At 41.9% G+C, this 21345-nt stretch overlaps 1 protein-coding gene across 1 annotated transcript; it reads right to left on the bottom strand.

Moving 5' to 3' along the window:
• Nucleotides 1-18503: 18503 nt before the first annotated feature.
• On the bottom strand, nt 18504-19800 carry ptf1a (pancreas associated transcription factor 1a). The gene is made up of 2 exons (XM_026150512.1): nt 19109-19800; nt 18504-18883 (listed from the first exon to the last, which is right to left on the bottom strand). The coding sequence occupies exons 1-2, from the start codon at nt 19725-19727 to the stop codon at nt 18681-18683; spliced, it is 822 nt and encodes a 273-aa protein (XP_026006297.1). The 5' UTR covers nt 19728-19800; the 3' UTR covers nt 18504-18680.
• Nucleotides 19801-21345: the final 1545 nt, after the last annotated feature.

The raw sequence follows: 21345 nt of genomic DNA, 5'->3' as shown, positions 1-21345 counted from the left end.
ACCGGAACCAAATTCCTTGTATGTGTTTGCGCACATACATGGCCAAGAAATGCGATTCTGATTCTGATTCTGATTCTGATTCTGATAGACATTCAATTCTCCAGCAGTGGCTGTACTGTACCACACGCATGTCCACACTTCTATGCAAACCGGTTTCTTCCACTTTCTTTTCACTGCAGGACATTTTGATATAAACAGATTTGCCAGGTGCAGGTTCCATTAAGCCCTACTCATCTCATCCAGCTTTTCACTCAGCCAATGAATATTCATACTACCGGCACCACACTGATTCACTTAAGCTTTCATTTGTCTTCTTGGCCACACAGAAAAATGCATTCACACTGACTGCATGCAGCCACACAAAACATGTATGCATTGAGATTATTTCTTCTGCCTGGATTTCTCTGCAGTCATTCAGAAAGAGAAACACTGGAATCATGTTCTCTTTTTGTGGACACTTTCTACTCTGGTCCCAGTGCAAGGTTCTCCAACCACAACATTAAACAGTTCCTTATTTCCTGTATACTGGTGTGAAATATTCCAAAGTTGTTGTATTTTATTTCTAAAGGAATGTTCATACAGTTACTATGAGCTCAGATTTCAGACTGCTCTGGCCACAGACAGTTTTTAACACTAAGCATAGCACATTGGATGAGTCCTTGCTGCTATGTTTGCTGTGCCAAATTTGATATAGTTGCTGTTATTTTCTGAGTTGGAGGTTTGATTAGACTGTTGTAATAAGGCCTCCTGGAGGTCATTCTGTTGCTCTGGCAGTGCTGATCCTGTTTCTACTTTGCAAAATGAGGACTTTCTACGGCCTTGTCCGGCTCTCCTAGTATTACTGGTTTTCTCCTGGAATCTCTTCCATGTTCTTGAGACACATCAAACCTTGTGGCAATGGCAGGTATTGCTGTGGCATCCCTGGGGGGTTGACCTACCTGTGCAACCTCTGTATGGTCCAAGAATCACCTTATGCTACGATTAGTGACAGTGACCCTAGCCCAAGGGTGTCAAACTGCAGTCCTCATGACCAGATCACTATCCCAGAATTTTAAACATTTTGCTATAATTTTTGAGCAGTGTTTATTTTCTGTTTGTTTCTGTTTGTTTCTGCTTTTCTTGGGCTTGTGAACTGAGAAACAAGCAAAGTTCATCACTATATCCTCCTGATACTCACACTGACTTGTTAACTTAGTTAACTGCAATAATCTGCACGCCTGATATTGACTTAGTGATAATTGGTTTGTGGGCTTAATGAGTTAGCTTACATGACTCAGGCAGATAAATGTTTAAGCCCACCCCCCACCGGTCAATATGGAAGTTAACACCTTAAACCTAGCTATCCGATGCACAGAAGCCAGCTGATTAATTGGAGCAGATTAGATTATTATCTGTTATCAAGACTCTTAAAAATGTCTACAAGAAGATCCTGTGTGAAGAGACAGCCCCAGAGGAAGCCTGGGGAATCATTTTTCCTGTGCAGTGTTGTGGAGCAATTCATTACGACACACCATATATAGGTTTATCCCAAGGGCGTAGATTTGGCATGGACAGAAGGGACATGTCCCCACCAATATCCAGCGATTATTGAATTGTCCCCACCAATAATTTGATCTCTTTGAGCAAAGAAAAACCAACCCAAGTTCAATTACGTTCTCTACTGGAGTCCTACCTCATGTGACAAATATGGCCAATGTGATTGGCTGAGCCTTTCAGGGAGCCCTGTTTAGTTTTAGCAGCAACAAGCCTGCGCTGTGAGGACCTGCAGGGAAGAGAGGAGGATGGCAGCAAAAAGGAAGAACCTGGATATAAGAAGGTATTTTTCAAAGAAGCCTGTAAGTCACTTAAAGCCAAGCTCACTCATAAAATGTGTCCGTCATTACAGGCTATGCCAGGCTTTGACCCACGTCAGTCTAAAATTGTATGCAACCATGAATAACGTGTTTTGGAAACTAACTGCTCAACAGGCAGCACTATTAGTTCTCTCAGTCTCTGAGCATCGTTTCTAATTTTGATTGAAGCTGTCAGAGAAAACGCCAGCCCAAAAAGTGTGTACTCAGACACACAAGACAAGTTGATTTTTTAAATGTATTTATTGAACCAATTTGTGAAAAATGTTTTTGATTTATCTGTCCCACATTACGGATCCTGATCCAGTGATTGTAGGGTCTTAACTTACAATAAAAAGTACCTCGAGGCAACTGTTGTTGTCATTTGGTGCTATTTAAATAAAACTGAATCAAATTGAACTGTTTTGGGGATATTCATGTTGAAGTATTTCTCAGATATCAATGTCTGAAAAAGCGTGCTGGAAGTGGGTCAACAGGCTTTTTTTTCCCCTCGGCTGCTCCCATTAGGGGTTGCCACAGCACATCTTATGCCTGAACCTCACACCAACCCTCAGCATGTCCTCCTTCACTTTATCCATTAATCTTCACTAAGGTCTTCCTCTTCTCCTCCTGCCTGGCAGCACTCTAATGTTCTACATTCATCCTGTCCTCAAAGTGCACCTCTCATCTTCTCAGCAGCTCTGCGGTGCATCTTTTCCAGCTCATTTTCTCTGCCTACTCATATACAAGTCAATAAAAACCAGTCTCTCCTTGCTCAGTGTCCAGCCTTACCTACAACTCATTATAAGCCTTTTTGTTTGGTCACTCATTTTCACACCTAGCCTTTCAGTACTCCTGTCTCCTTTATTCAGCGATCCCACTTTTTCTTGTCATCACTGGAATATTCTCTACTTCCTCGTTCCGCCACCACCCTTGTCATCCTTCCTCTGTCTAGAGTAGGGGTGTCAAACTTATTTTACATTATGGGCCACATACAGCCCACTGTGATCTTGAGTAGGCCGGGCCACTGAAACTCCTCTTTCTGTCAGTGTAAAGAAGTTACATTTTAACTGTTTTTATACATGATTTCTGTAGCAGAAACTGAAAAACAGAAACTTTTCTGCCATTTCATTGTTTATGGCTTAGTTACCTAGTGTTTTATGAACGGCCATAAGGAGGTTTTTATCATTAGGAAAAGCTGTAAAACTTATGAAAATACCGTTAAAAGTCCAAAGTTTCTGCTTGTGCTTATTTGTGGTGAGCAGCAGATCAAACACGTTAACAATTATAAATGGCTTCAAACACACATTCAGGCCTGTGAGACTCATTTAGACACTGAGCCGTGGCTCTGTGACACATGCAGACATTTCTGCATCACTGTCATTATATATAGTTTATTTTATGTAATATTCAATACTGATGTACAATTTAGCCTTTTTCAAGAAAATAATTCTTTATTCAGTGTTTTCATAAAAGTGTTTTTTTAAGCATTTGCTACTGCTAGGGAGAATAAACACGAGGTTTATAACCTGAACAAGTTTGAAACCTTTTGTCCTTGACGTTGGAACTCTCTCTATTTAGGCATCTGTCACTCAAGCCTGTCCCGCCTGCAACTTGTTCAAAATGCAGCTGCAAGACTGTTGACGGGTACCAGAAAGAGAGAGAGTATTACTCCGATACACATTGGCTACCAGTTAAATATAGAATTGATTTTGAGGTTTTATTATTTGTTTTTAAAGCTCTCTAGATTACATTTCAGATCTCCTTAGCCTGCACTTACCCACTCGAACTCTGCGCTCCTCCAGTCAGATGCTTTTAGTTCCACGCTCCCAGTTCAAATCTAAAGGTGACAGGGCTTTCTCCATTGCCGCCCCGAGACTCTGGAACAGTCTTCCCCTTTTTATAAAATCCTCCTCAACCTTGGAAGTCTTCAAATCGAATCTGAAGGCCTTTCAAATTTTCCAAGGCTTTCGGAGCTCTCTGACACCTCTTTTATTCTGTTTTAGCTATTCTGGTCTCATTGGATGATGTTTGCATGTGTATACTTATACACGTATTTTATGTTCACGTATGTGTGCTTGTGTGTGAATGTGTACACTTTTGTATATGTATGTGCATGTTTGCATGTACACAGATTTTTTTACAAACATATGGATGTCTTACAATGTTTTCTATAATGTTTTCATCTTATCTATTTTAATTCTTTTTATTATATTATCCCTCTGTTCAGCACTTTGGCCGACACTTGATGTCTTTTAAATGTGCTGTATAAATAAAGATGACTTGACTCCCTGAACTCTGTGCAACAATCTTCCTGCTTTAGTTTCCATCCTTGCCTCTACCTTCACTTGCTACCTCTTTCTGTGTTTTTAGTGTAAGTGTGAAAATGTTTTGCACTAACCCTTGATTCTAGGCACAAGCACAGACATTGAAAAAACAAACTGCTCAGCATATAGCAAGCCATCTATCACTGTATTTGTTCTGCCTGTGAACAAAGCTGTGTGACTCTGCTTGTTTGCTCTACTTTTTACCCAGGGCTGCAGTCAAGTCGAAGTCAAGAGGAGCATGCTAGAGGGCAATCACCATTGAGAAAGCAACTGGCCTCCAGCTTTTAATGACCTAAAAGATGTGACCCATTGGGCTTGCTGCCCACAACTTTACCCACCCCCTCCACATACACACCACCTCCACCACCAGTTTTAGGTCACCTCTCATTACCCCAGTCCATATACGCAGGGAGTCACACGCTCACCCACAATGACCCAACCATGTGGTCCTAGGCCAGCTCCAGCCAGGTCTCAATCTTTCCTTCCCCCTCCCTTCTCAGGTCATAGATCACTGCTGACACATCAGTAATTGAGCTGGAATAGATAAGAGCCAGCAGACAAGACTCCAAGGTCCTGACACTGCTGAAAAGCTGAAAAGCCAAGAACAAACATTCAAACATTGTATGTATGTTTCCAGAAAAAGGTCCACTTTACTCTGCTGCTGCTTGTCTTCCTGTTCTTCTATCATTCAGTCTGTTTAATCCCTGACAGGACTTTGGTCTGAGCCACGGCTGATATCACTGTAGTACAAGTACAGGCATGTGTAAAAGACATATAGGCCTGGATGTTTCCTACTTCTAAATTCAGGTAAAGCTGATGTTGTTGTAATCTAAACTCATGTTTGCTTTAGTTGGCATCACCTTGGCCTCCAGCAAGACTTTGAGCAACGTTGCTGTCTCAGAGTGATGATTTCAAACATTTATTGCATTATTATCAGATTGCTCCAAACACTCCCTAAAAATCTACCAGCTGACCCAGGAGCATGAGTGACCCTAAACTGCTCGGGGGGGGGGGCTTCCACTTTTCATTCCAAGAGCATTTATACACCGCATACTGTATTTAATTAATCAGTCAATCAGTTATTAAACTCCGTCTTTTTTCCATTGTGTTTTCTGTCCTGTCTCTCTTCTCTCTTCTTTTCCCCTCATTCCCAACCAATCACAGCAGATGGCCCCGCCCCTCCCTGAGCCTGGTTCTGCAGGAGGTTTCTTCCTGTTAAAAGGGAGTTTTTCCTTCCCACTGTCGCCATAGGTGCTTTTTTTAATGTTAGGGTTCCTCTCTATTATTGTAACGTCTTTAACTTACAATAATAAAGCACCTTGAGGCAACAGGTGTTGTGAATAGGCGCTATATAAATCAAATTAAATTAAATGTAATCATATCTACAGTGGTGGTACTCCAGTGAAACAGCTAAGACACAGCACTTCACTGCTGTGTGATTACAACTTTATTTTGAGGCTCTTTTTTTAAACTTATGACAATCTTGTTTAAGCCAAAATTGATTTCTATTTTTGCATGTAGTCATCAGTTTGGACAGAGGGGCACAGCAGAAAAAGTGCCTTTTATGCCAAATTGTTAAATGAAAGACTCAGACTGCTTAAGAAATGCTTCTTTGAACAAGTTGTTTGAGAACAGGTTGTTCAAACCACTCACTAAATTATGTTTAAAAGTTTTGATTTATATGTGGCAAACAATTAAGATGTAAAATGAATAAAAACGGGACCAAGTGCTGAAAATGGTAAGGTTAACATAGTAACACTCAAAAGAGGTAAAGGTCATTCATTTTCAAATCTGCACAGGCCTTCTTCCTCTCGACCACCTTGTTATGATTGCTGTGAAACTTTAGTTTGATATATCAAAGACTTTTCAAATATATCATTTTCTGAAAACTGATCTGTCCACTCACCTTCAGGACCCACACATTAAAATCTGTAGCAATGTTTGAATATGAATGTCTCAGAAACTAAACTACTAAAATTAAAAGCTTGAGCCTTTGTTAACATCACAATTATTCAGGATCTGTAACTTGGGACATATACATTAATAAAAAAGTTAGTACTGGGGAGGAAATGTATGAAAAGAATTTGAAAACTGTCACCTAAAGTCGGATATTTGAGCACACACTAATAAAAACTTAACATTGCTAAAGATAACTTGTGACAACTTCTCAATGGTTTCTAGTTGAATTTCACAATACTATAAAAGACTATAAAAATCTAATTCTTAGTCACAAAAAATAATTTGTGACAATGTTCATGCTCGATTGAGCAAAGAATAAGAAGTTCTCATATATTCCATTTGTGCATTTTCAAAAAAATTAGACACATCCTGTCTCAGAGTAGTGCTGAAAAACTAACATGGATTTATTACTAATAAATGTATTACTAGGCTCGACTATTGCAATTCATTGCTATCAGCTTGTCCCAAAAACTCCCTGAAAAGCCTTTAGCTTATCTCTTTGAGCCTGGTTCTGCAGTTTCTTCCTGTTAAAAAGTAGTTTTTCATTCCCAGTGTTGCCAAATGCTTGCTCAAAAGGGCTCATTTGATTGTTAGGGTTTTCTCTCCACCTTACAATATGAAGCACCTTGTGATGACTGCTGTTGTGGTTTGGTGCTATATAAATGAAATTGAATTGAAAAATGTTTTTTGTCTAGTTCAAGCTCAAGTAACTCAAACTATAAGTGGAAACACCAAAAATCTGCAATTTCTTTGTTTAACTAGTGATTCGACCACAGAGGCAGCTTGAGAGCACTTCGAACCTGAGATGTTTTTTTCATGTATGACATTTTATTAGCAGATCAGTTAAAGGAAAACTTTGTAACATATTAATACATCTTGAACAAAGTATCCTAGATTTAACCATAGTTGTAACCAATATATGTTATCACTGCCATATGAATGTGTTTTCCCATCAGGAGTTTCAGTTTAAAAGCAAGTAAGTCTTAAAGAGAATCAGGATTTAAATAAAAAGAGAGAACACGTTGTTAGCAGGACGTACAAGCGTGATAAATTTCCATTCGTCTTTTGTCAGTGAATACGTCTGGGCCCATATGCTGGACTACAAAGCTATGTGAAAGCAGCGTTTAAAAAGCCAGGCCTACCGCATTAAAGCCCATAACAATCTCTGTTCATGGTAAGTTATCACTCTCAATTAATCACCACCCACAATAGGATTTCTGATGTGTTCAAGCCCCCTGAAAGCTGCAGGTCAAGCTGAGGGCAGACTGGCTCTCAGTTCCCCTTTCTCCATCTCCTTTCACTTTATCACATCTCTGAAGCGCCTATACATTTTTTTTATTCTTCAAGCTCTCTGAAAGAATGACAGATTCAAGCATCACACAATCCAAAACAAACACAGAGGGATAGATGTAGGTGTGTAGATCTGGGAGCAAGAGCCTGTGTAGTCTGACTCACTGACTGACTGACTGACGAACTGGCCGGCTCACTAAGAGCCTTTCTGCCTGATTAAAACCCCTCCCTGGTCATTCTGCTGGGGCTGTGTTAGCCCATGAATGGTATTGCATTGTTAAATCTCTCCCTGTTCCTGCACTGCTGAAAGGGTTTAACCAATGGTTTAGATTCAGTTACACGGTGTTGGTTCAAAGTGTCCTCCTCCCACTGCTTTGGACTATATGGTTTCCTAGGCTGACCTGTTTAGACGCCTCCGTGGAAATGTCATGTTGCCCCTCCCATGGGTTGAACCCAACATTCGCTTTGATAGGTAACAAAAAAATCACTTGTGATGGGGTTGAACCAATGGGTTTTTTTTTTTTTTAAGTAAAACGAATTGTGGTTAAGTGGAACAGCATGGTCTTGGAGTTGTAAGATGAGCACTGATGGGGCATTCACTAAAAAGTTTTGTATTAAGAATAACACTGCACAATAAATCTACAGGGCGTTCACTAGAAGCTACCCTGTGCTGCAAAAACAAGGACATTTTCTATATATTAACATTGTTTTCTTAGAACAGCAAAAAACTATTTGACCTACGTTTCAAAAATCACAAATGTGGTGGAGTTAAAAGTGGATCTATAGAGATTAACTTTGCAATACAAACAGCAAAATAGATGATGTGACATTTAAGAAGTAAAATGGAGAAACACAAGAATGCAAATTATGTGAAGAAGAGATATTTTATGTTGCACAAGTTGGGAAGTTAGACCAGTTCTTTCAGTCAGACATCAAAGAACTGGCTGTTTGCTGTTTGCTACGAGTACAGCAGAAGGCACTTTTACTCATTCATTGCAATAGATGTTTTCAGCTCAACTGGAGTGGAAAAACAATGTTAATCAACCCGGAAGTCAATGAAAGCTCAATGAATAGTTTAAGGACACAGTGGGAGCCTTGGGACTGCTGAACAGCACAGTGCTTGTTACTCTAGATGATGGTGAAATCAATTTGCTTTGCTTGGTAAAGCTGAGAGAAGATGATGGTGACGTGGTGATGATGAGTTGCCTTTTGCTTCAGAATGTTGTCCATTAGCAGGCCATCATTTTTTTTGGCATCCAAAGAATTTTGGAAAGGATGAACTCTGATTTTTGGAAACCCCTAAAGTGAATATTTGTTTTTTTCTGTTACGTATCATATCATGAACAAAGTGCAGTGAGGATAATGAGAAAGAGTTCTCCCTAGTTTGAAAAGTTTCCAGCATGAGGTTTAAGATGAGGAGTGACATCAAAAGGAAAATTCCATGTTCGCTCACAGCCCTGCACTAGCTGACTGATTGAACGATTTGGAAACAAGCCTAGTAAAACACACGTTTCTCATTTCTAAATAAGTAGTGAAGGTCCCCAGAACTGCAAATACAACTCTACATGGTGCATTGTTTCATGCTAACTAAGACCATTGCATATATGCTCGGTGTGGTGGCCTGTGGGTCATAGCATGCTAAATTCTTCAAGAGAGATAACCAGTGTAAACAAAGCAAATATGTACCTGAAATCTTTATGAATTGCAATAATTTAATAGAAAAAAAGAATTAAAGTGTTTTAAATGTGCGAGACGTTCCTGAAATGTAAATCATAGTCGTTTGTGTGATTGAATGACTATTGTTTGAACATCCTTCCAAAACATTGCGTCACAGTGAGCAAAATATTGCTAAATGGAAAATTGTGTTAATGTCTGTAATGTTTCTTGGCCATCAGTTCGATGTCTGTGACACTGGGCTGGACACTGCCTGAGCTATCTAGCAAAGATCAGCTTGTTAACAATAATTTAGGCTATAAGAAAACAAAAGCACAAGTTAAATGTCACAATCCTTAACATTTTCTTAGGGATTGTCCTCACAGTATTTGAGCTTTATTGTTGTTTAAAGTCTATCAAGTGCAACTAAACTGGTTCAGCTCAGAGGCAGACAACAACAGGCAGTGATGGGCACACTGTGCAGTTACACTCATCTGTACATTCAAACCAGATTAGAATAGAAAAGCTGATCCAGTAAAGCCGAGAGTATTGTGTTTAATACATGGGTTTGTGGGACCCCTACTTAGTATAATTGTTCCTGAAAAGCCTGACGTATACAGTCAGATGTAGCAGAATTTATGCAAATCAATGCTCATACATGCAAACTGATATTTCATTTATTTATTTATTTTTTATCGGTCAGAAGGTTCAGTAAACATCCCAGTTTCAAAGAAACATTTCATGGTTCAGGCTTCACTTGGTTAAAAGTAAATACTTCTATAATTGGATATAAGCTCAATGGGCCTGGAGACCCTCTGCTAAGTGACAGCGCAACTGTCAAGACACACAAATAACTATAAAAAACACCACTTTTGTTATTGTGCCTTAAAGTACGTAGAAATTTCAAGCAGGAACTCACTGTGCGGAAAATATTTCATCAAAACAGAAATCCAAACCTAGACCTAGGCACAAAACGCCTTTCAGGCCAGTTCACATTTTCCATCAGTCACCTCCTGCGCTAGAATAGGACAAGCCTATAATCAATTAGTAGTTTTCTCTTCATGTGTCTGTCAATTAGCCCGGCCAGAGATCAGTGATATGACTGCTTTATTAGCCGAGTCTGCTGTCCTCATCCTTTCCTTACTTACGACTAGTAACCTAATAACAACACTTTAACATGACATTGATTGGACAGATGCAGAAAAAAACCACCTTGTCAACATAATTTAAAAAATATGCCCCCTCATTTTACTGCTACCTGTGGATTCTAATGTCAAGAAAGGCCTTAAATGGAGTGTCATAGAGTTTAGTTCAGCAGTAAAGGAAAATGCTAATCAGCACCAAACAAAGTAGAAATGATCTTTAGTCACACAGTCTGAGAAGTTAACATTTGTAAGACTTCAGTGCACTCAACGTCTTTGGGTGTTTTTCAGAGCAAGTCAGTTGCCAAAAGCAATTTGAACATGTTACCCGGGGCAACCACTGTGGTTGGTTTGTGTTATTTAAGTTATTTGGTTTCCTGTGTTTGTCAGCACTTTGCAGTGTTGGTTGCAGCATTTTCTGTGCGTTTATGAGTCATATAATCACTTGAAATTTTAACACAACAAATAACCATTAGAAAATGATAAAATTATATTTTTATTAATATTAAATTATAATAATGATAAATTAAAGTTAATTGGCTCGAGGTCTTGCATCTGTGAAAATCAGACTGAAACTTACTCGAGTAGCAGTAAAAAAAAAGAACATTTACACTTACACAGCTCAGTGTTAATGGAAGAAGTAGTGCGTCCTTAATGTGTCAAACAATAACTGGATGTGTTTTCTAGATTTTTCTTACACAGTTTGTGTGGAAAAGCGCTTGCGCTTGCATTTCCCTGTTTCTGCAAGATCACCTTCATAGTGAAATGAAGATGAAAATGACTGAGAAGGTTCTGTGAAGTTAACGTGCTGTGACTTTTACAACTGTTTAAATACTTCAATTGATTTTTTTTTAAAAAGAAGCTAAAATGCCTGAATTTGTTAAAAGCTGTGATGTCCTGCAACAAGCACATTGTAAAATAAATAAATAAATAAAAACAAGGTGTAAGCAGATTTACATTAAGAACATTTCTTCTGGTAGCTCCGTGAAGGAAATTCGTGGCAACTCCAACACTTTTACTGTTCTGATATCAGAATCTGAATCGTGTATTAATCCCAGGGGAACAGTGTAAAAACTAACTCTGTACAATAACAAGTAAAAGACAAAGAACAGTAAATAGCAGTAGTAATAATATCCACGTGTATCGTCCAGGCGGCTCTCACACACCAAGTAGTCTCCATGGATACTGACTTTAGGTATATTTTACAGCCTGCTGGAGCAGCTCAGGAGGGTTTCCTACTTCATGGCTGGCTCTCTTTTCAAAGCCATACTCTTTTGGTCTGCAAGAACAACACATATAATGTTGGCGCTGGGGCTTTCTGTAAAAGTAATTGGTTTCATTGGAAAGTGGATAAATAGCTGTGGCTGGTTGTGGAGGGCGTCCTGCCGAGTTTGACCGCTCCTGGGTTAATCGCAGTCCTCTGAGGCTGGAAGCTGTCCCAGTCGGCACTGGCCACCAGCCACCGAAGATCTGACTTACATCATAGCTGGGTTCAGCTGCAGGCAAACGAAAAAGAAAATGTCTGATGACTACATTTAAACCCATTGATGATGACAAAGTTTTTTATTGCCTCACATAGGGTTCGGGAAACATATTCTTGGTGCACTTTTACTTTAATATTTCTACTTTTTAACTTGCACAGCGCAGAAGTTCATTTTCCTTTATAACCGGAGAAACTTCTTTCACATTACTCTTTGCAGTTTGAGTCAGTGATTCTTGGAATTGATTACGAGACAATAAAACACAGGATTACGCGCGGTGAATACATATATATATTTCCATAGGTTTTGTGCAGCCTCTGATTACATCAATGTACACTTTGAGATATGAGTCTGGTTTCTGTACTCCGTGAACGGCACAGCGCAGCACAGCACAAGACTGGGGGATTTTGGGGTTGTTGTTGTTGTTGTTGTTGTTGTTGTTTTTTACAAAAAACAACCAAACTGTAACCTAGCTGTTTTGATATAATTTTCTCTTTTTCGCTGATAACTCTGCAGATCATTTAGAGACTAAAAAACTTAGTTACCTCACACTCTCAGTTATGGGTATTTACAGTGTTGGTGCTTTTATTTCACCTCTTCAGCTTATCCAAGTATTCAAAAATCACCGGTACTACACTTTCACCCCCACTGCTTCCCCTTTTCATACAGAAAGAAATGCGGAAAGAATATCTGAATGTGTCCGTCGACGCCAGAGCAATGCCACTTGACAAGCTGTGGATGAAACTGATTTTTTTTTTATCACCACTACCAATACTTTACCTCCAGTCTTTCCAATCCGACCAAAAATAAGCTGCCATTTCAGCACCATAAACTCATTATTTTCTGCATGCAGGCTTTTGTTTTTGATTGATTTGACGTTCGCATAATGCTGACTTTCTCCATCCCATCGGCTGACTGAAACGGCCTTTTTGTGCCACTTGACTTTCTCTCTCACACACAGCTGCATTTGTCTTGCAAATCCATCCCCGCTGCGTCGCGTTCAGGCGAGGAAAAGAGAGCAGTCGGACATCAGTGAAGTTCAAGCCAGCGAACAAGCGGAGAGGCTGTTCCATAGCAGCAGCTTTTGTCGATATCAAAACGGAGAGCTGGTGAAAAATGATGCATGCTTTTGCACCTCTGAATCCTGGCAACTGACAGAGTAAGGGATGGGGTGGAGGGTCCGGGGTATAAAAACTAAAAGAAAAAAACCTTCCCTGGAGGCTGAAAGTGAACAAAGAATCTCGGACTAAACGGGTTGAGTGTCCTCTAGCGCGCGACGGGGATCAGCAGCTCAGAATGTAGGAGATGGATGGAGACGCACACGTATAAACGGCCATGACTGAAATTAGCATATTTGTAATTTATCACTTTTTGTTGAGTTATTCGGGGATTTTTTAAGAAAAAAAAATGATAATTTACGATCATTTGTCAGCTCATGTAGGCTGAGCAATTACAGCTTTTCCTCTGGACATCACACAGCCTCCAGCATCCCAACTGAATTCGAAGACTTTTAGATTTCTCCGAAAACGCAAGAAGTTGGTGCCTTCTTGTCCGTTTATAAGTTTCGATTCATCGTCGCCATGACATTTTCTTCCAAGTCAGTCCAGTCTGCTTCATTTCCATATCTTTTCAAAGGAGCTTCCTTGTGAATAGACTGTAATATTTCATGATGGGGCACGCAAAAGCTGTGCACAATGCCGCTCATATCCACTTTGCTTTCAGGAGCAACAAAGATCATAGCAAGACGTCTTTATGGCTAATTCAGTCAAAGGCGCATCTCCCGTCCTCCGGCGCGGAGGTCAGGCCGCCGTGTTCCGTCCACCAGGGGGGTTTTCAGAGGCCAGAGACGGCCAGCTGGCTCCATCACGCGCGCGCGCGCACACACACACACACACACACACACACACACACACACTTATTTATTTATTTATTTATTTATTGACTGGACGACAAATGCCCATAAAACCAAACAAGATCGAGTTTTAGTGACAGCTGACATTTTGAGTGATATTTCCCCCGAGCAGGAGGTGAAATAGTGATAAGTAAATTAATGAATAAATGTCTCGTTTTCAACAAATGCGTGTATCATATGGAGATACCCACAGCTCCCATCAAAATGCAAAAAAAAAATGAACACGCGCTTTGCTTCAGATTAGACACGTGAGTTTGTAGAACATAAAAAATCAAGCAAAAGGTCACTTTAAAAACTCTTCCTAAAATGTGTACATTGTGTCTCTTCGGTTGGTGACTGCATTCCAAGTACGTTGTGTGATGCATCGTCTTACGAAAGACACCTGAAATCACACCGAGGTCAATATCAGCTGCCTCCACCAGGCGGATCGCTACAGTTTATTATTCAGATACTTCTCGTAAATATTTTCATGGACTTACATGAGCATTGTCCTTTTCGGCTGAGCAGTAAACGCACCATTGCGCAGTAAAACCAAACAGCAAAGGTACCCTTTTACGCACGAACCCGACGAAACCAACTGCAGGGTTAATACCTAAAGTGTGAGTTAAACGGGACGTTCGCAAGGAGGTTTTTGGATTCGAGTTTATTTAGTTACAGCTTCTAACTGGAATTGGCGGCTCATTGTACAGCGCCATCTAATGCACTACTCTGACAAATACAGTTTATCACAGGCGGCTGCTAAAGTGCCATTTCTGTGTGACTCGTCTTATTTGACTCTAGCGCTGTAAGACAGTTGAAATTACTCCGCTCGTTTCAGCTCCAGTCTCTGCGTGTACTGTTAGTAATATTCATGCGCCAAAATAACACTTCGACCCCTTTAAATTCTCCACTCTGCGGTCAAAAATGGAAAATAAGTTTTCTTAAATGTACACCAGGCGCCGCCACAAAGAAATACAGTCCAGAGGTAATAATTTATCCACTCGGTCTTCTGTATTTGCCACCCTGCTTTCTCAATTGGGAAAGCTGTTCGTGCGCCCCGGAGCCACTTGTTGCCAGCGCATAAAGTTAGAGCTTTTGAGAAGTTAAATATCCAGGAAGGAACACAAGTTAGTATCTCAAGGGCTTTACGGGGACAAAAGACCAGCGCCTTAGCACCATATGCTTAATGGCTACAGCCGTCTAGCCTTTATTAAAGGCAAAAAGTGGTCCTTTAAAAGTTGGAAAGGCTCCTTTATTTGAGTTAGATGGAGCACTTGCGCACAAAACCAGAAGCGCGCATTGCCATTGACTCGGCCCCTTTCTCTTTCTTTCAGGACTCTGAAGCGGCCACCGTCATCGCCCGTTTCACTCCAACATAAGCTTTTCATCACCAGGCTTTGTTCTCGGTGAAAGTAATGCTGCGAATCAAAGACATGACAATATTTTCCATCAGCTTGGAGACCCTGGACAAGAGCCCTCGAGCTCTGGCAAAAATCAGGGCCGGTTATTCATCCTGTCATTCCGCACCTGTGGTCCTGCATTCAAAGTATACAAACCTGTCCCTATTAACATTAATTATTCACAAACAACACAAAGGCTGAAATAGAGCAGGTTGAAGTCTGTTTATGGCTCCTAGATGTTTTATTCCTCTGAAGATGTGCCCAAAGCTTTTTTCTTCCCCTCTCTTGCAACCAAGTGTCCGTCTCTCTTTCAGTCTTGAGTAGCCCTACAGTTTGGATTTTACAATCGCAGCATCTGCTTAATCTCGGGGGATGAAAATATGACACAAAACATAGCTAATCGAGGATTTGTTACATCCCGGTAATGAGTGATCGAAGCGAGAAACAATGGTGCGGGACTATGACAGCCGCATGATTCAGGCCCACTTGGTTTACTCTCTTGTGGGGAAAGCACCAGGTGATGGTAAGAAAATCGTCGGACGAGTAGAGAACGCAGCTCTTTTCTCTCCATAGAAAAAATAGAAGACATAAATTTAATTGGCTTATCAAGGCGCGGCGACCAGGCCTCGCTGTTAATTGACTGCGGGTGCACAAAACAAACGCAGGGATGTGTTTGGCTCGTCCGGCCCGCGCTGCGCTTTTAGCCCAGTGTCACGTCATTGAACTTGTGCTTTATTATTGCAAAACGTCATGCTTTACAGTGGCCATATTGTATCGTGGACAAAGGGCGATGGAACATTAAAGACGTGGAAAACGGTGCCAACGCCGTCTCGAACAGTGCAAGGGCCTCTCTTTTTGCTTGTTTTAAAGCAGCTGCTGTTCAGGGACTAGCAAGGAGGAAATCAAAAGAGACAAAGTTTCAGCTACCAGGTGCATCCTCGGAGAAAACGGCGCAGACAAGTCTCTGCCAGCGTGACAAAGAAAGCCTCATAAAAGATGCCATTTAGACCGAAAGGTCACGTCTGAAAAGAAGAAGCACCGGAGAACGATCTCAGCTACCTCCCCTCATCTCCGCATTCAGAGCCGAGCCAGCACAAATCCACTGAGCACCTTTGACTTACCTTGCGCGCTGATCGGCCACCTTGGCGAATCTATACCAGTGGAAAAGCTCCACAGCCGGCACTCTGATGCCATGCTGAAAGCACAAAAGCTCATAATCCGGTGTATTAGAATGAGTCCTGGGGCTTCATTCCCCGAGCGAGATAATCTGCAGATCAAGCCGATCTGTGGTTCTTCTTTGGCGCTCACATGCGGGTTCAAACCGGATGTGAAAAAAATACAGCGTATTGGACCCATTACTCTGTGTCGGTCGGTGCTGGTAAACTAAAGCTCCGCACTGGTGTCTTTTTAAAACGGCGCCATAAACTGGCAGCAGACTTCTTTATTAATTGTTAATTCACTTTCAACCTTCGGTGCCATGAAATAAATATTCAAAGTCACCCGTGCGTAACAGTGCAAGTGTCCGATGCATGAAGCCATTGCATGATCTTAGCAGACGCAAAGCCAGGAGGATAACGGCTCACTCATAAATGTCCTGGCGAAAACAGTGCTCTGTAGCATTGTGCCATCTATTACAGCAGAGACTGTGTTCATTAGAATTACCCTGCAAACCTTCAACAATCCACTTACAGATGCAAAGAAAACGAGCTATCAAATCATAACTAAAAGTATGAGTTAGCGTACAATAGAAATATGGATCTGTTGTTTATGGCGACCTATCTCAGCAGTGATGAACACGTTCAAAAGTTTTAGTGAACCGTCTTTGCAGCTTTATGGCTTTCGTCCCAGAAAATCAGATTTTTGTGACTGATTTAAATGTTGGAACTCTGGAAAGCATCTGGTTATTTTCTGAATTCTGTGCTATTCTTAGAAATCAGTTTGTCAGACAGCTCGCTTCTACCTCGGACGACTCGCACTCGTTTGTACTGCAGCAGGATGTAAGAGCGCGCCGCGTGCCTGCGCTCAGTCTGCAGATCGTTTCTCAACCAAATCGCTATCTGTGGCTCAGAAAGTTCAGGCCTGCGCAGAACTAAAGGAAATCAAACTTTCCGCGCCAAGCCTGTAGTCGGAATGACAAGATAGCTGGGAGGATTTAAGCCTGGCCGCGACCGCACCAAACGACGCTGAGACGCGCTTTGCGTTGCGACACTAAAAAGCGCGAGTGCGACACTACAACGTCTGAACGGACCTGCAGCTCTTTCCAAGGAGGTGAAGTTGCATTAACTCTCTAACATTTGACTTTCTAATGGCTGCAGCAGGATTACATGCTGCTGTCGGAGGCACAGAGGAAGTGGAAAATCGGCTAAACAGAGGCTGAGAGAAACAACGTAACTGTCATTAAAAGAGGAAAAACGAAGGAAAGACGAGTTGTGCAGCTGAAGAAGAAACAAGCATACCTGCTCTGCTGCAGGTGCAGCGGGTCCTCCTCAGCCTGTGTGCGGCAGCTTTTAGCCACTCATGCTTCATATATACGCCAGCGTGTCGGCAGAGGGGGCGGCCGCAGAGAAGGCCGTGGGGACACATGTTCCTGGGATGCCGCTACCACGGGAAAATCTGTCCCGACAGCACCTGGCAGCACAGAGAGTATTGACTGCTTTCCCACCATACTGTTGCACGCCCGCGTGCGCTTTAAACACCTTCAGCTGTCTGTGGGTGTACAGTGCGCCTCATTAGCATTCATTTGCATATTTATGTCACAGCATTAGAGCGCTTTCTTCTTTCATTCACTCAATCACACTTTCAGGTCAAAGCGCGTCAGCTTCCAGCGGCCACTGCGCAATTCCACGGCAAGGAGGATGCTCCCCTCACCCATTCATCGACTAACACGCATGTGTGTATTTTAAAGATGTGTTATTGTTATCTGAGAGTTCCGAATTCACGGTGATTTTTAAAATCTGACGATAAAAAGTTTGGGCAAACAAGCAATAAAACTGCGACTGGTTGGATTGTTAACTGGTTCAAGAACGGACACATTTGTGCTGCTCTCTACAAAACACATCGTTAGTGTGATAATCCAAAGGCACAGCTCACAGAGCTCACACTTATGCGCAGCAAGCCGTTTTCAGTAAGACTGGCGCTAAACATTTACATTCAATAGTTTCATCTTCTGTGAACACAGAAATGTTTAACGCACACAGCAATAATAATAATAATAATAATAATAATAATAATAATAATAATAATAATAATAATAATAATAATAATAATAATAATAATAATAATAACAATAATAATAATAATAATAACAATAATAATAACAATAATAATAATAATAATAATAACAATAATAATAATAATAATAATAATAATAATAATAATAATAATAGTCTTCTTATCAGTTGGTTCTTTTATTTGAAGAGAGCATATAAATAGAAATCATTGTGGACCGATATAAAAATACATTTTGTCTTACAGTACATTTAAATTAAAACATATATTATCACCTGTGAAACAAAATAAATACATGATTGCCAGCTGCTTGAATTACAAAAATAAAATTATCAACATGATAAAACTATGTACAGCACTGAGGCCAGTATGTAAAACTGTAAAATCAGCTCACATGCTGCTCCTTTTCACATTAACAGACAATAGCGTGATACACTTTACAGTCGTCACATTTCCATGGCGCAAGGCTTGTGCTGCTGTTCAGGCCACCAGGTTGAAGGGAGGCTCGTTTTCGATGTCTGTGAGGCCCGGTTTACTGTGCAGTTTTCGGGGGTCCTCCGGTGTCCAGACTTTTGCTGTACGGATGATGTTCTGCTCCCGGAGCTGCTTTTCATCCGACCAAGACAGCGAGTGACCGGCCAGCGGAGGCAGGCCGTAGTCGGGGTCGCTTGGCGAGGGGGACCCTGGAGGGGGAAAAGCAAAAATTAATAAAATTTTCACAATTGTTTATTTTAATTTCCGCACCACTTTTTTGGCTTTGTTTTATTTTGCTTTTTTCGCACCATGACACCATAAATCTGACTCTGACGATTGTCTGATTCAAATTAGATGCTCCCACGAGTCTCTTATTACGCATAAAGGCAGGCTTGGTTCCATTACGACCACTGTAAAAACAAAGGCGCACTCACTTGTTCCTCTGTGGCAGATGATTACTTTCTTGGGCTGCGCGTGCATGTCGCTGCTGGAGTTTCTAATAGGAAGGTCAGACTGCACGAGCTCAGCCAGGAAGTTGATGTAGCCGATGGCCAGCCGCAGAGTGTCCACTTTAGAGAGTCTCTTCTCGTAGGGCAGAGTGGGGATGTGGGAGCGTAGGCCCTCGAACGCGTCATTGATGGACTGCATCCTCCGCCGCTCCCTGACGTTGGCCGCCTGCCTCAGCTGCTGCATCTCCATCTCAGACCTCATCCGCCTCCTGCGCTTCAGCAACGGCCCGCCGTGATGGCCCATCCGAGGAGACAGCTCCGGCGTGCTGTCTGCGCAGCCGTAGGAGAAGACGGAGGACGAAGAGGAGAAGGACAGGTTGCCGATGTCGTAGTCTCCATCGTGAGGCGGTGCTCTGCCGCTGCCGTCTTTGCTGTAATAGTCTTGAAAATTACCCGAGAGGAAGTCCACTTCGTCATCCAGAAAGTCATCCGTCTCCAAGTGTCCATCTCGAGAGGACTGGTCGGTGAAAAACTCGTCATCGTCGAAATAAGGAGGGGAGGAGAAAGAGTCGAGTCCAGAGAAAGGGTCCAGCACCCCATCCATGTTTGTTTTCTTCCTGCTGTTACTGCGGAAACAATCACACCCGTCTTTCCTTTGACACTGTGCTCGCGCTCTGGACTAGCTGAACTTTTAGCTGAAGAACAGGCACGCGAGGGTTCTTTATAGCGACATCCATAGTCGCGTGCCGTTTGCAAGGCGGGCCAACCAATCACAGCTCGGTCCGTGAGGCGCACCTCGAGATAGTCCCCCAAACCACGCCCCTTGTCCCCGCTGTCCGAGCTTGCTCTGACGTCTTAACTGAGCTCCACCAGCTGGACCGTGCTCAACAGCCCCACGCTGTCACCTGTGCACGACAAAGAACGTTTATACAGTGCAACGAAATCTTTTTTTTGGCACATGTTCCATGAACACTCCATTTGCTACAACATGTTTCATAAAATGCGCAAATTGACATCTTAAACCCGTCACAATTAAGCAGTTACAGAGAGAGGTGTCTCCATTCCTTAATTTGTTTGTTCGTTGTCTAATTAAAGAATCACAATTAGCAAAAATAAAAAATAAAATAAATAAAAACAAGTATTAGAAGATGATGAGCAACAGTCTGTACAATCCAACATTCATGAGCTCCGTGACTGGTTACTGTGCAACAGGCGCGCGCTGTGGTAACGCCACGAATGACAAAAAGATATCTAAATTATTATTATTATTATTATTATTATTATTATTATTATTATTATTATTATTATTATTATTATTATTATTATTATCCATCAATCAGTTTTTTTCCACTAACCTTATCAGGGTCGTGGGGAGGGTGGGGGGTAACCCCTGTACAGGTGGCCAGTCTATTGCAAGGCTAACACAGAGAAACAAACAACCTATTGTTGTTGTTGTTGTTGTTGTTGTTGTTGTTGTTACAGTCACAATTTCCTTTTCTTAACAGTCAGTTTCAATTGAATGAATTTCACTTAAATTTCAATTAAAACAGACAGGCAGGCAGCGTATCACAGGCAGCACGCGACAGCGATGATAATCATAATAATATCTTTTTTCCGTCACGCTCCATTTATGGCCCCAGCTGAAAGTCACTTTTAGTCTTCCTTTTTGGACGGAGCTGCAGGGAGACGGTCACACACGCTTGGCTTGTACTTGGTGAGCTTTTTCACAAATGGAACTCTGGCAGGTTTCAGTCGCTTTTCTATTCCCGCTCTAACAATGAGGGGAAACCGTGCGCGCGCGAGTGCGGCTGTGTCATTTATCCAACAGTAAGTGGGCAGCGCTGCCGCAGTAAATAAGTGCACCAGCAGAGCGGTCGATGCGCCACTTGTGCCAGCCAGTGCGGGTTTGACTGGGAGGACTGGTTGACAAATAAAAGCACAGTGGTGGGCCCCGGAGCGCGCGCCTCATTGACACACGCGACAAATGAGCGCACCCCGGTGTACCGAAGAAGACTGCCCGCCGGTCTGTAAATGCGCGTCTATTCACGCCATTCACTGCAAACACTGACTTTGTTCTGCGGACAGAAGGGACCTTCTGCAGGCAGGCTACGTGCGCGCGCACTGCGTGTGTGGACATCGGCGGAGAGATGGAAAGCCGCGGCCGTGGGAAGAAGGCCACTTGCGTCCTCATCGCCTTCAATGCAACACGTCGCGTTGTAAAT

This window comes from Astatotilapia calliptera, chromosome 18, assembly GCF_900246225.1.
Source record: "Astatotilapia calliptera chromosome 18, fAstCal1.2, whole genome shotgun sequence".
Taxonomy (NCBI): Eukaryota; Metazoa; Chordata; class Actinopteri; order Cichliformes; family Cichlidae; genus Astatotilapia; species Astatotilapia calliptera.
This window is presented reverse-complemented; position numbering and strand designations above follow the sequence as displayed.

Excerpts from the sequence above, each read along its gene's own strand:
- ptf1a (XM_026150512.1), bottom strand. The coding sequence starts at position 19,727 with ATGGATGGGGTGCTGGACCCTTTCTCTGGACTCGACTCTTTCTCCTCC. Across the intron at positions 18,884-19,108 it reads CATCTGCCACAGAGGAACAA|GGTCCCCCTCGCCAAGCGAC; the intron begins GTGAGTGCGCCT and ends TTCCCCCTCCAG.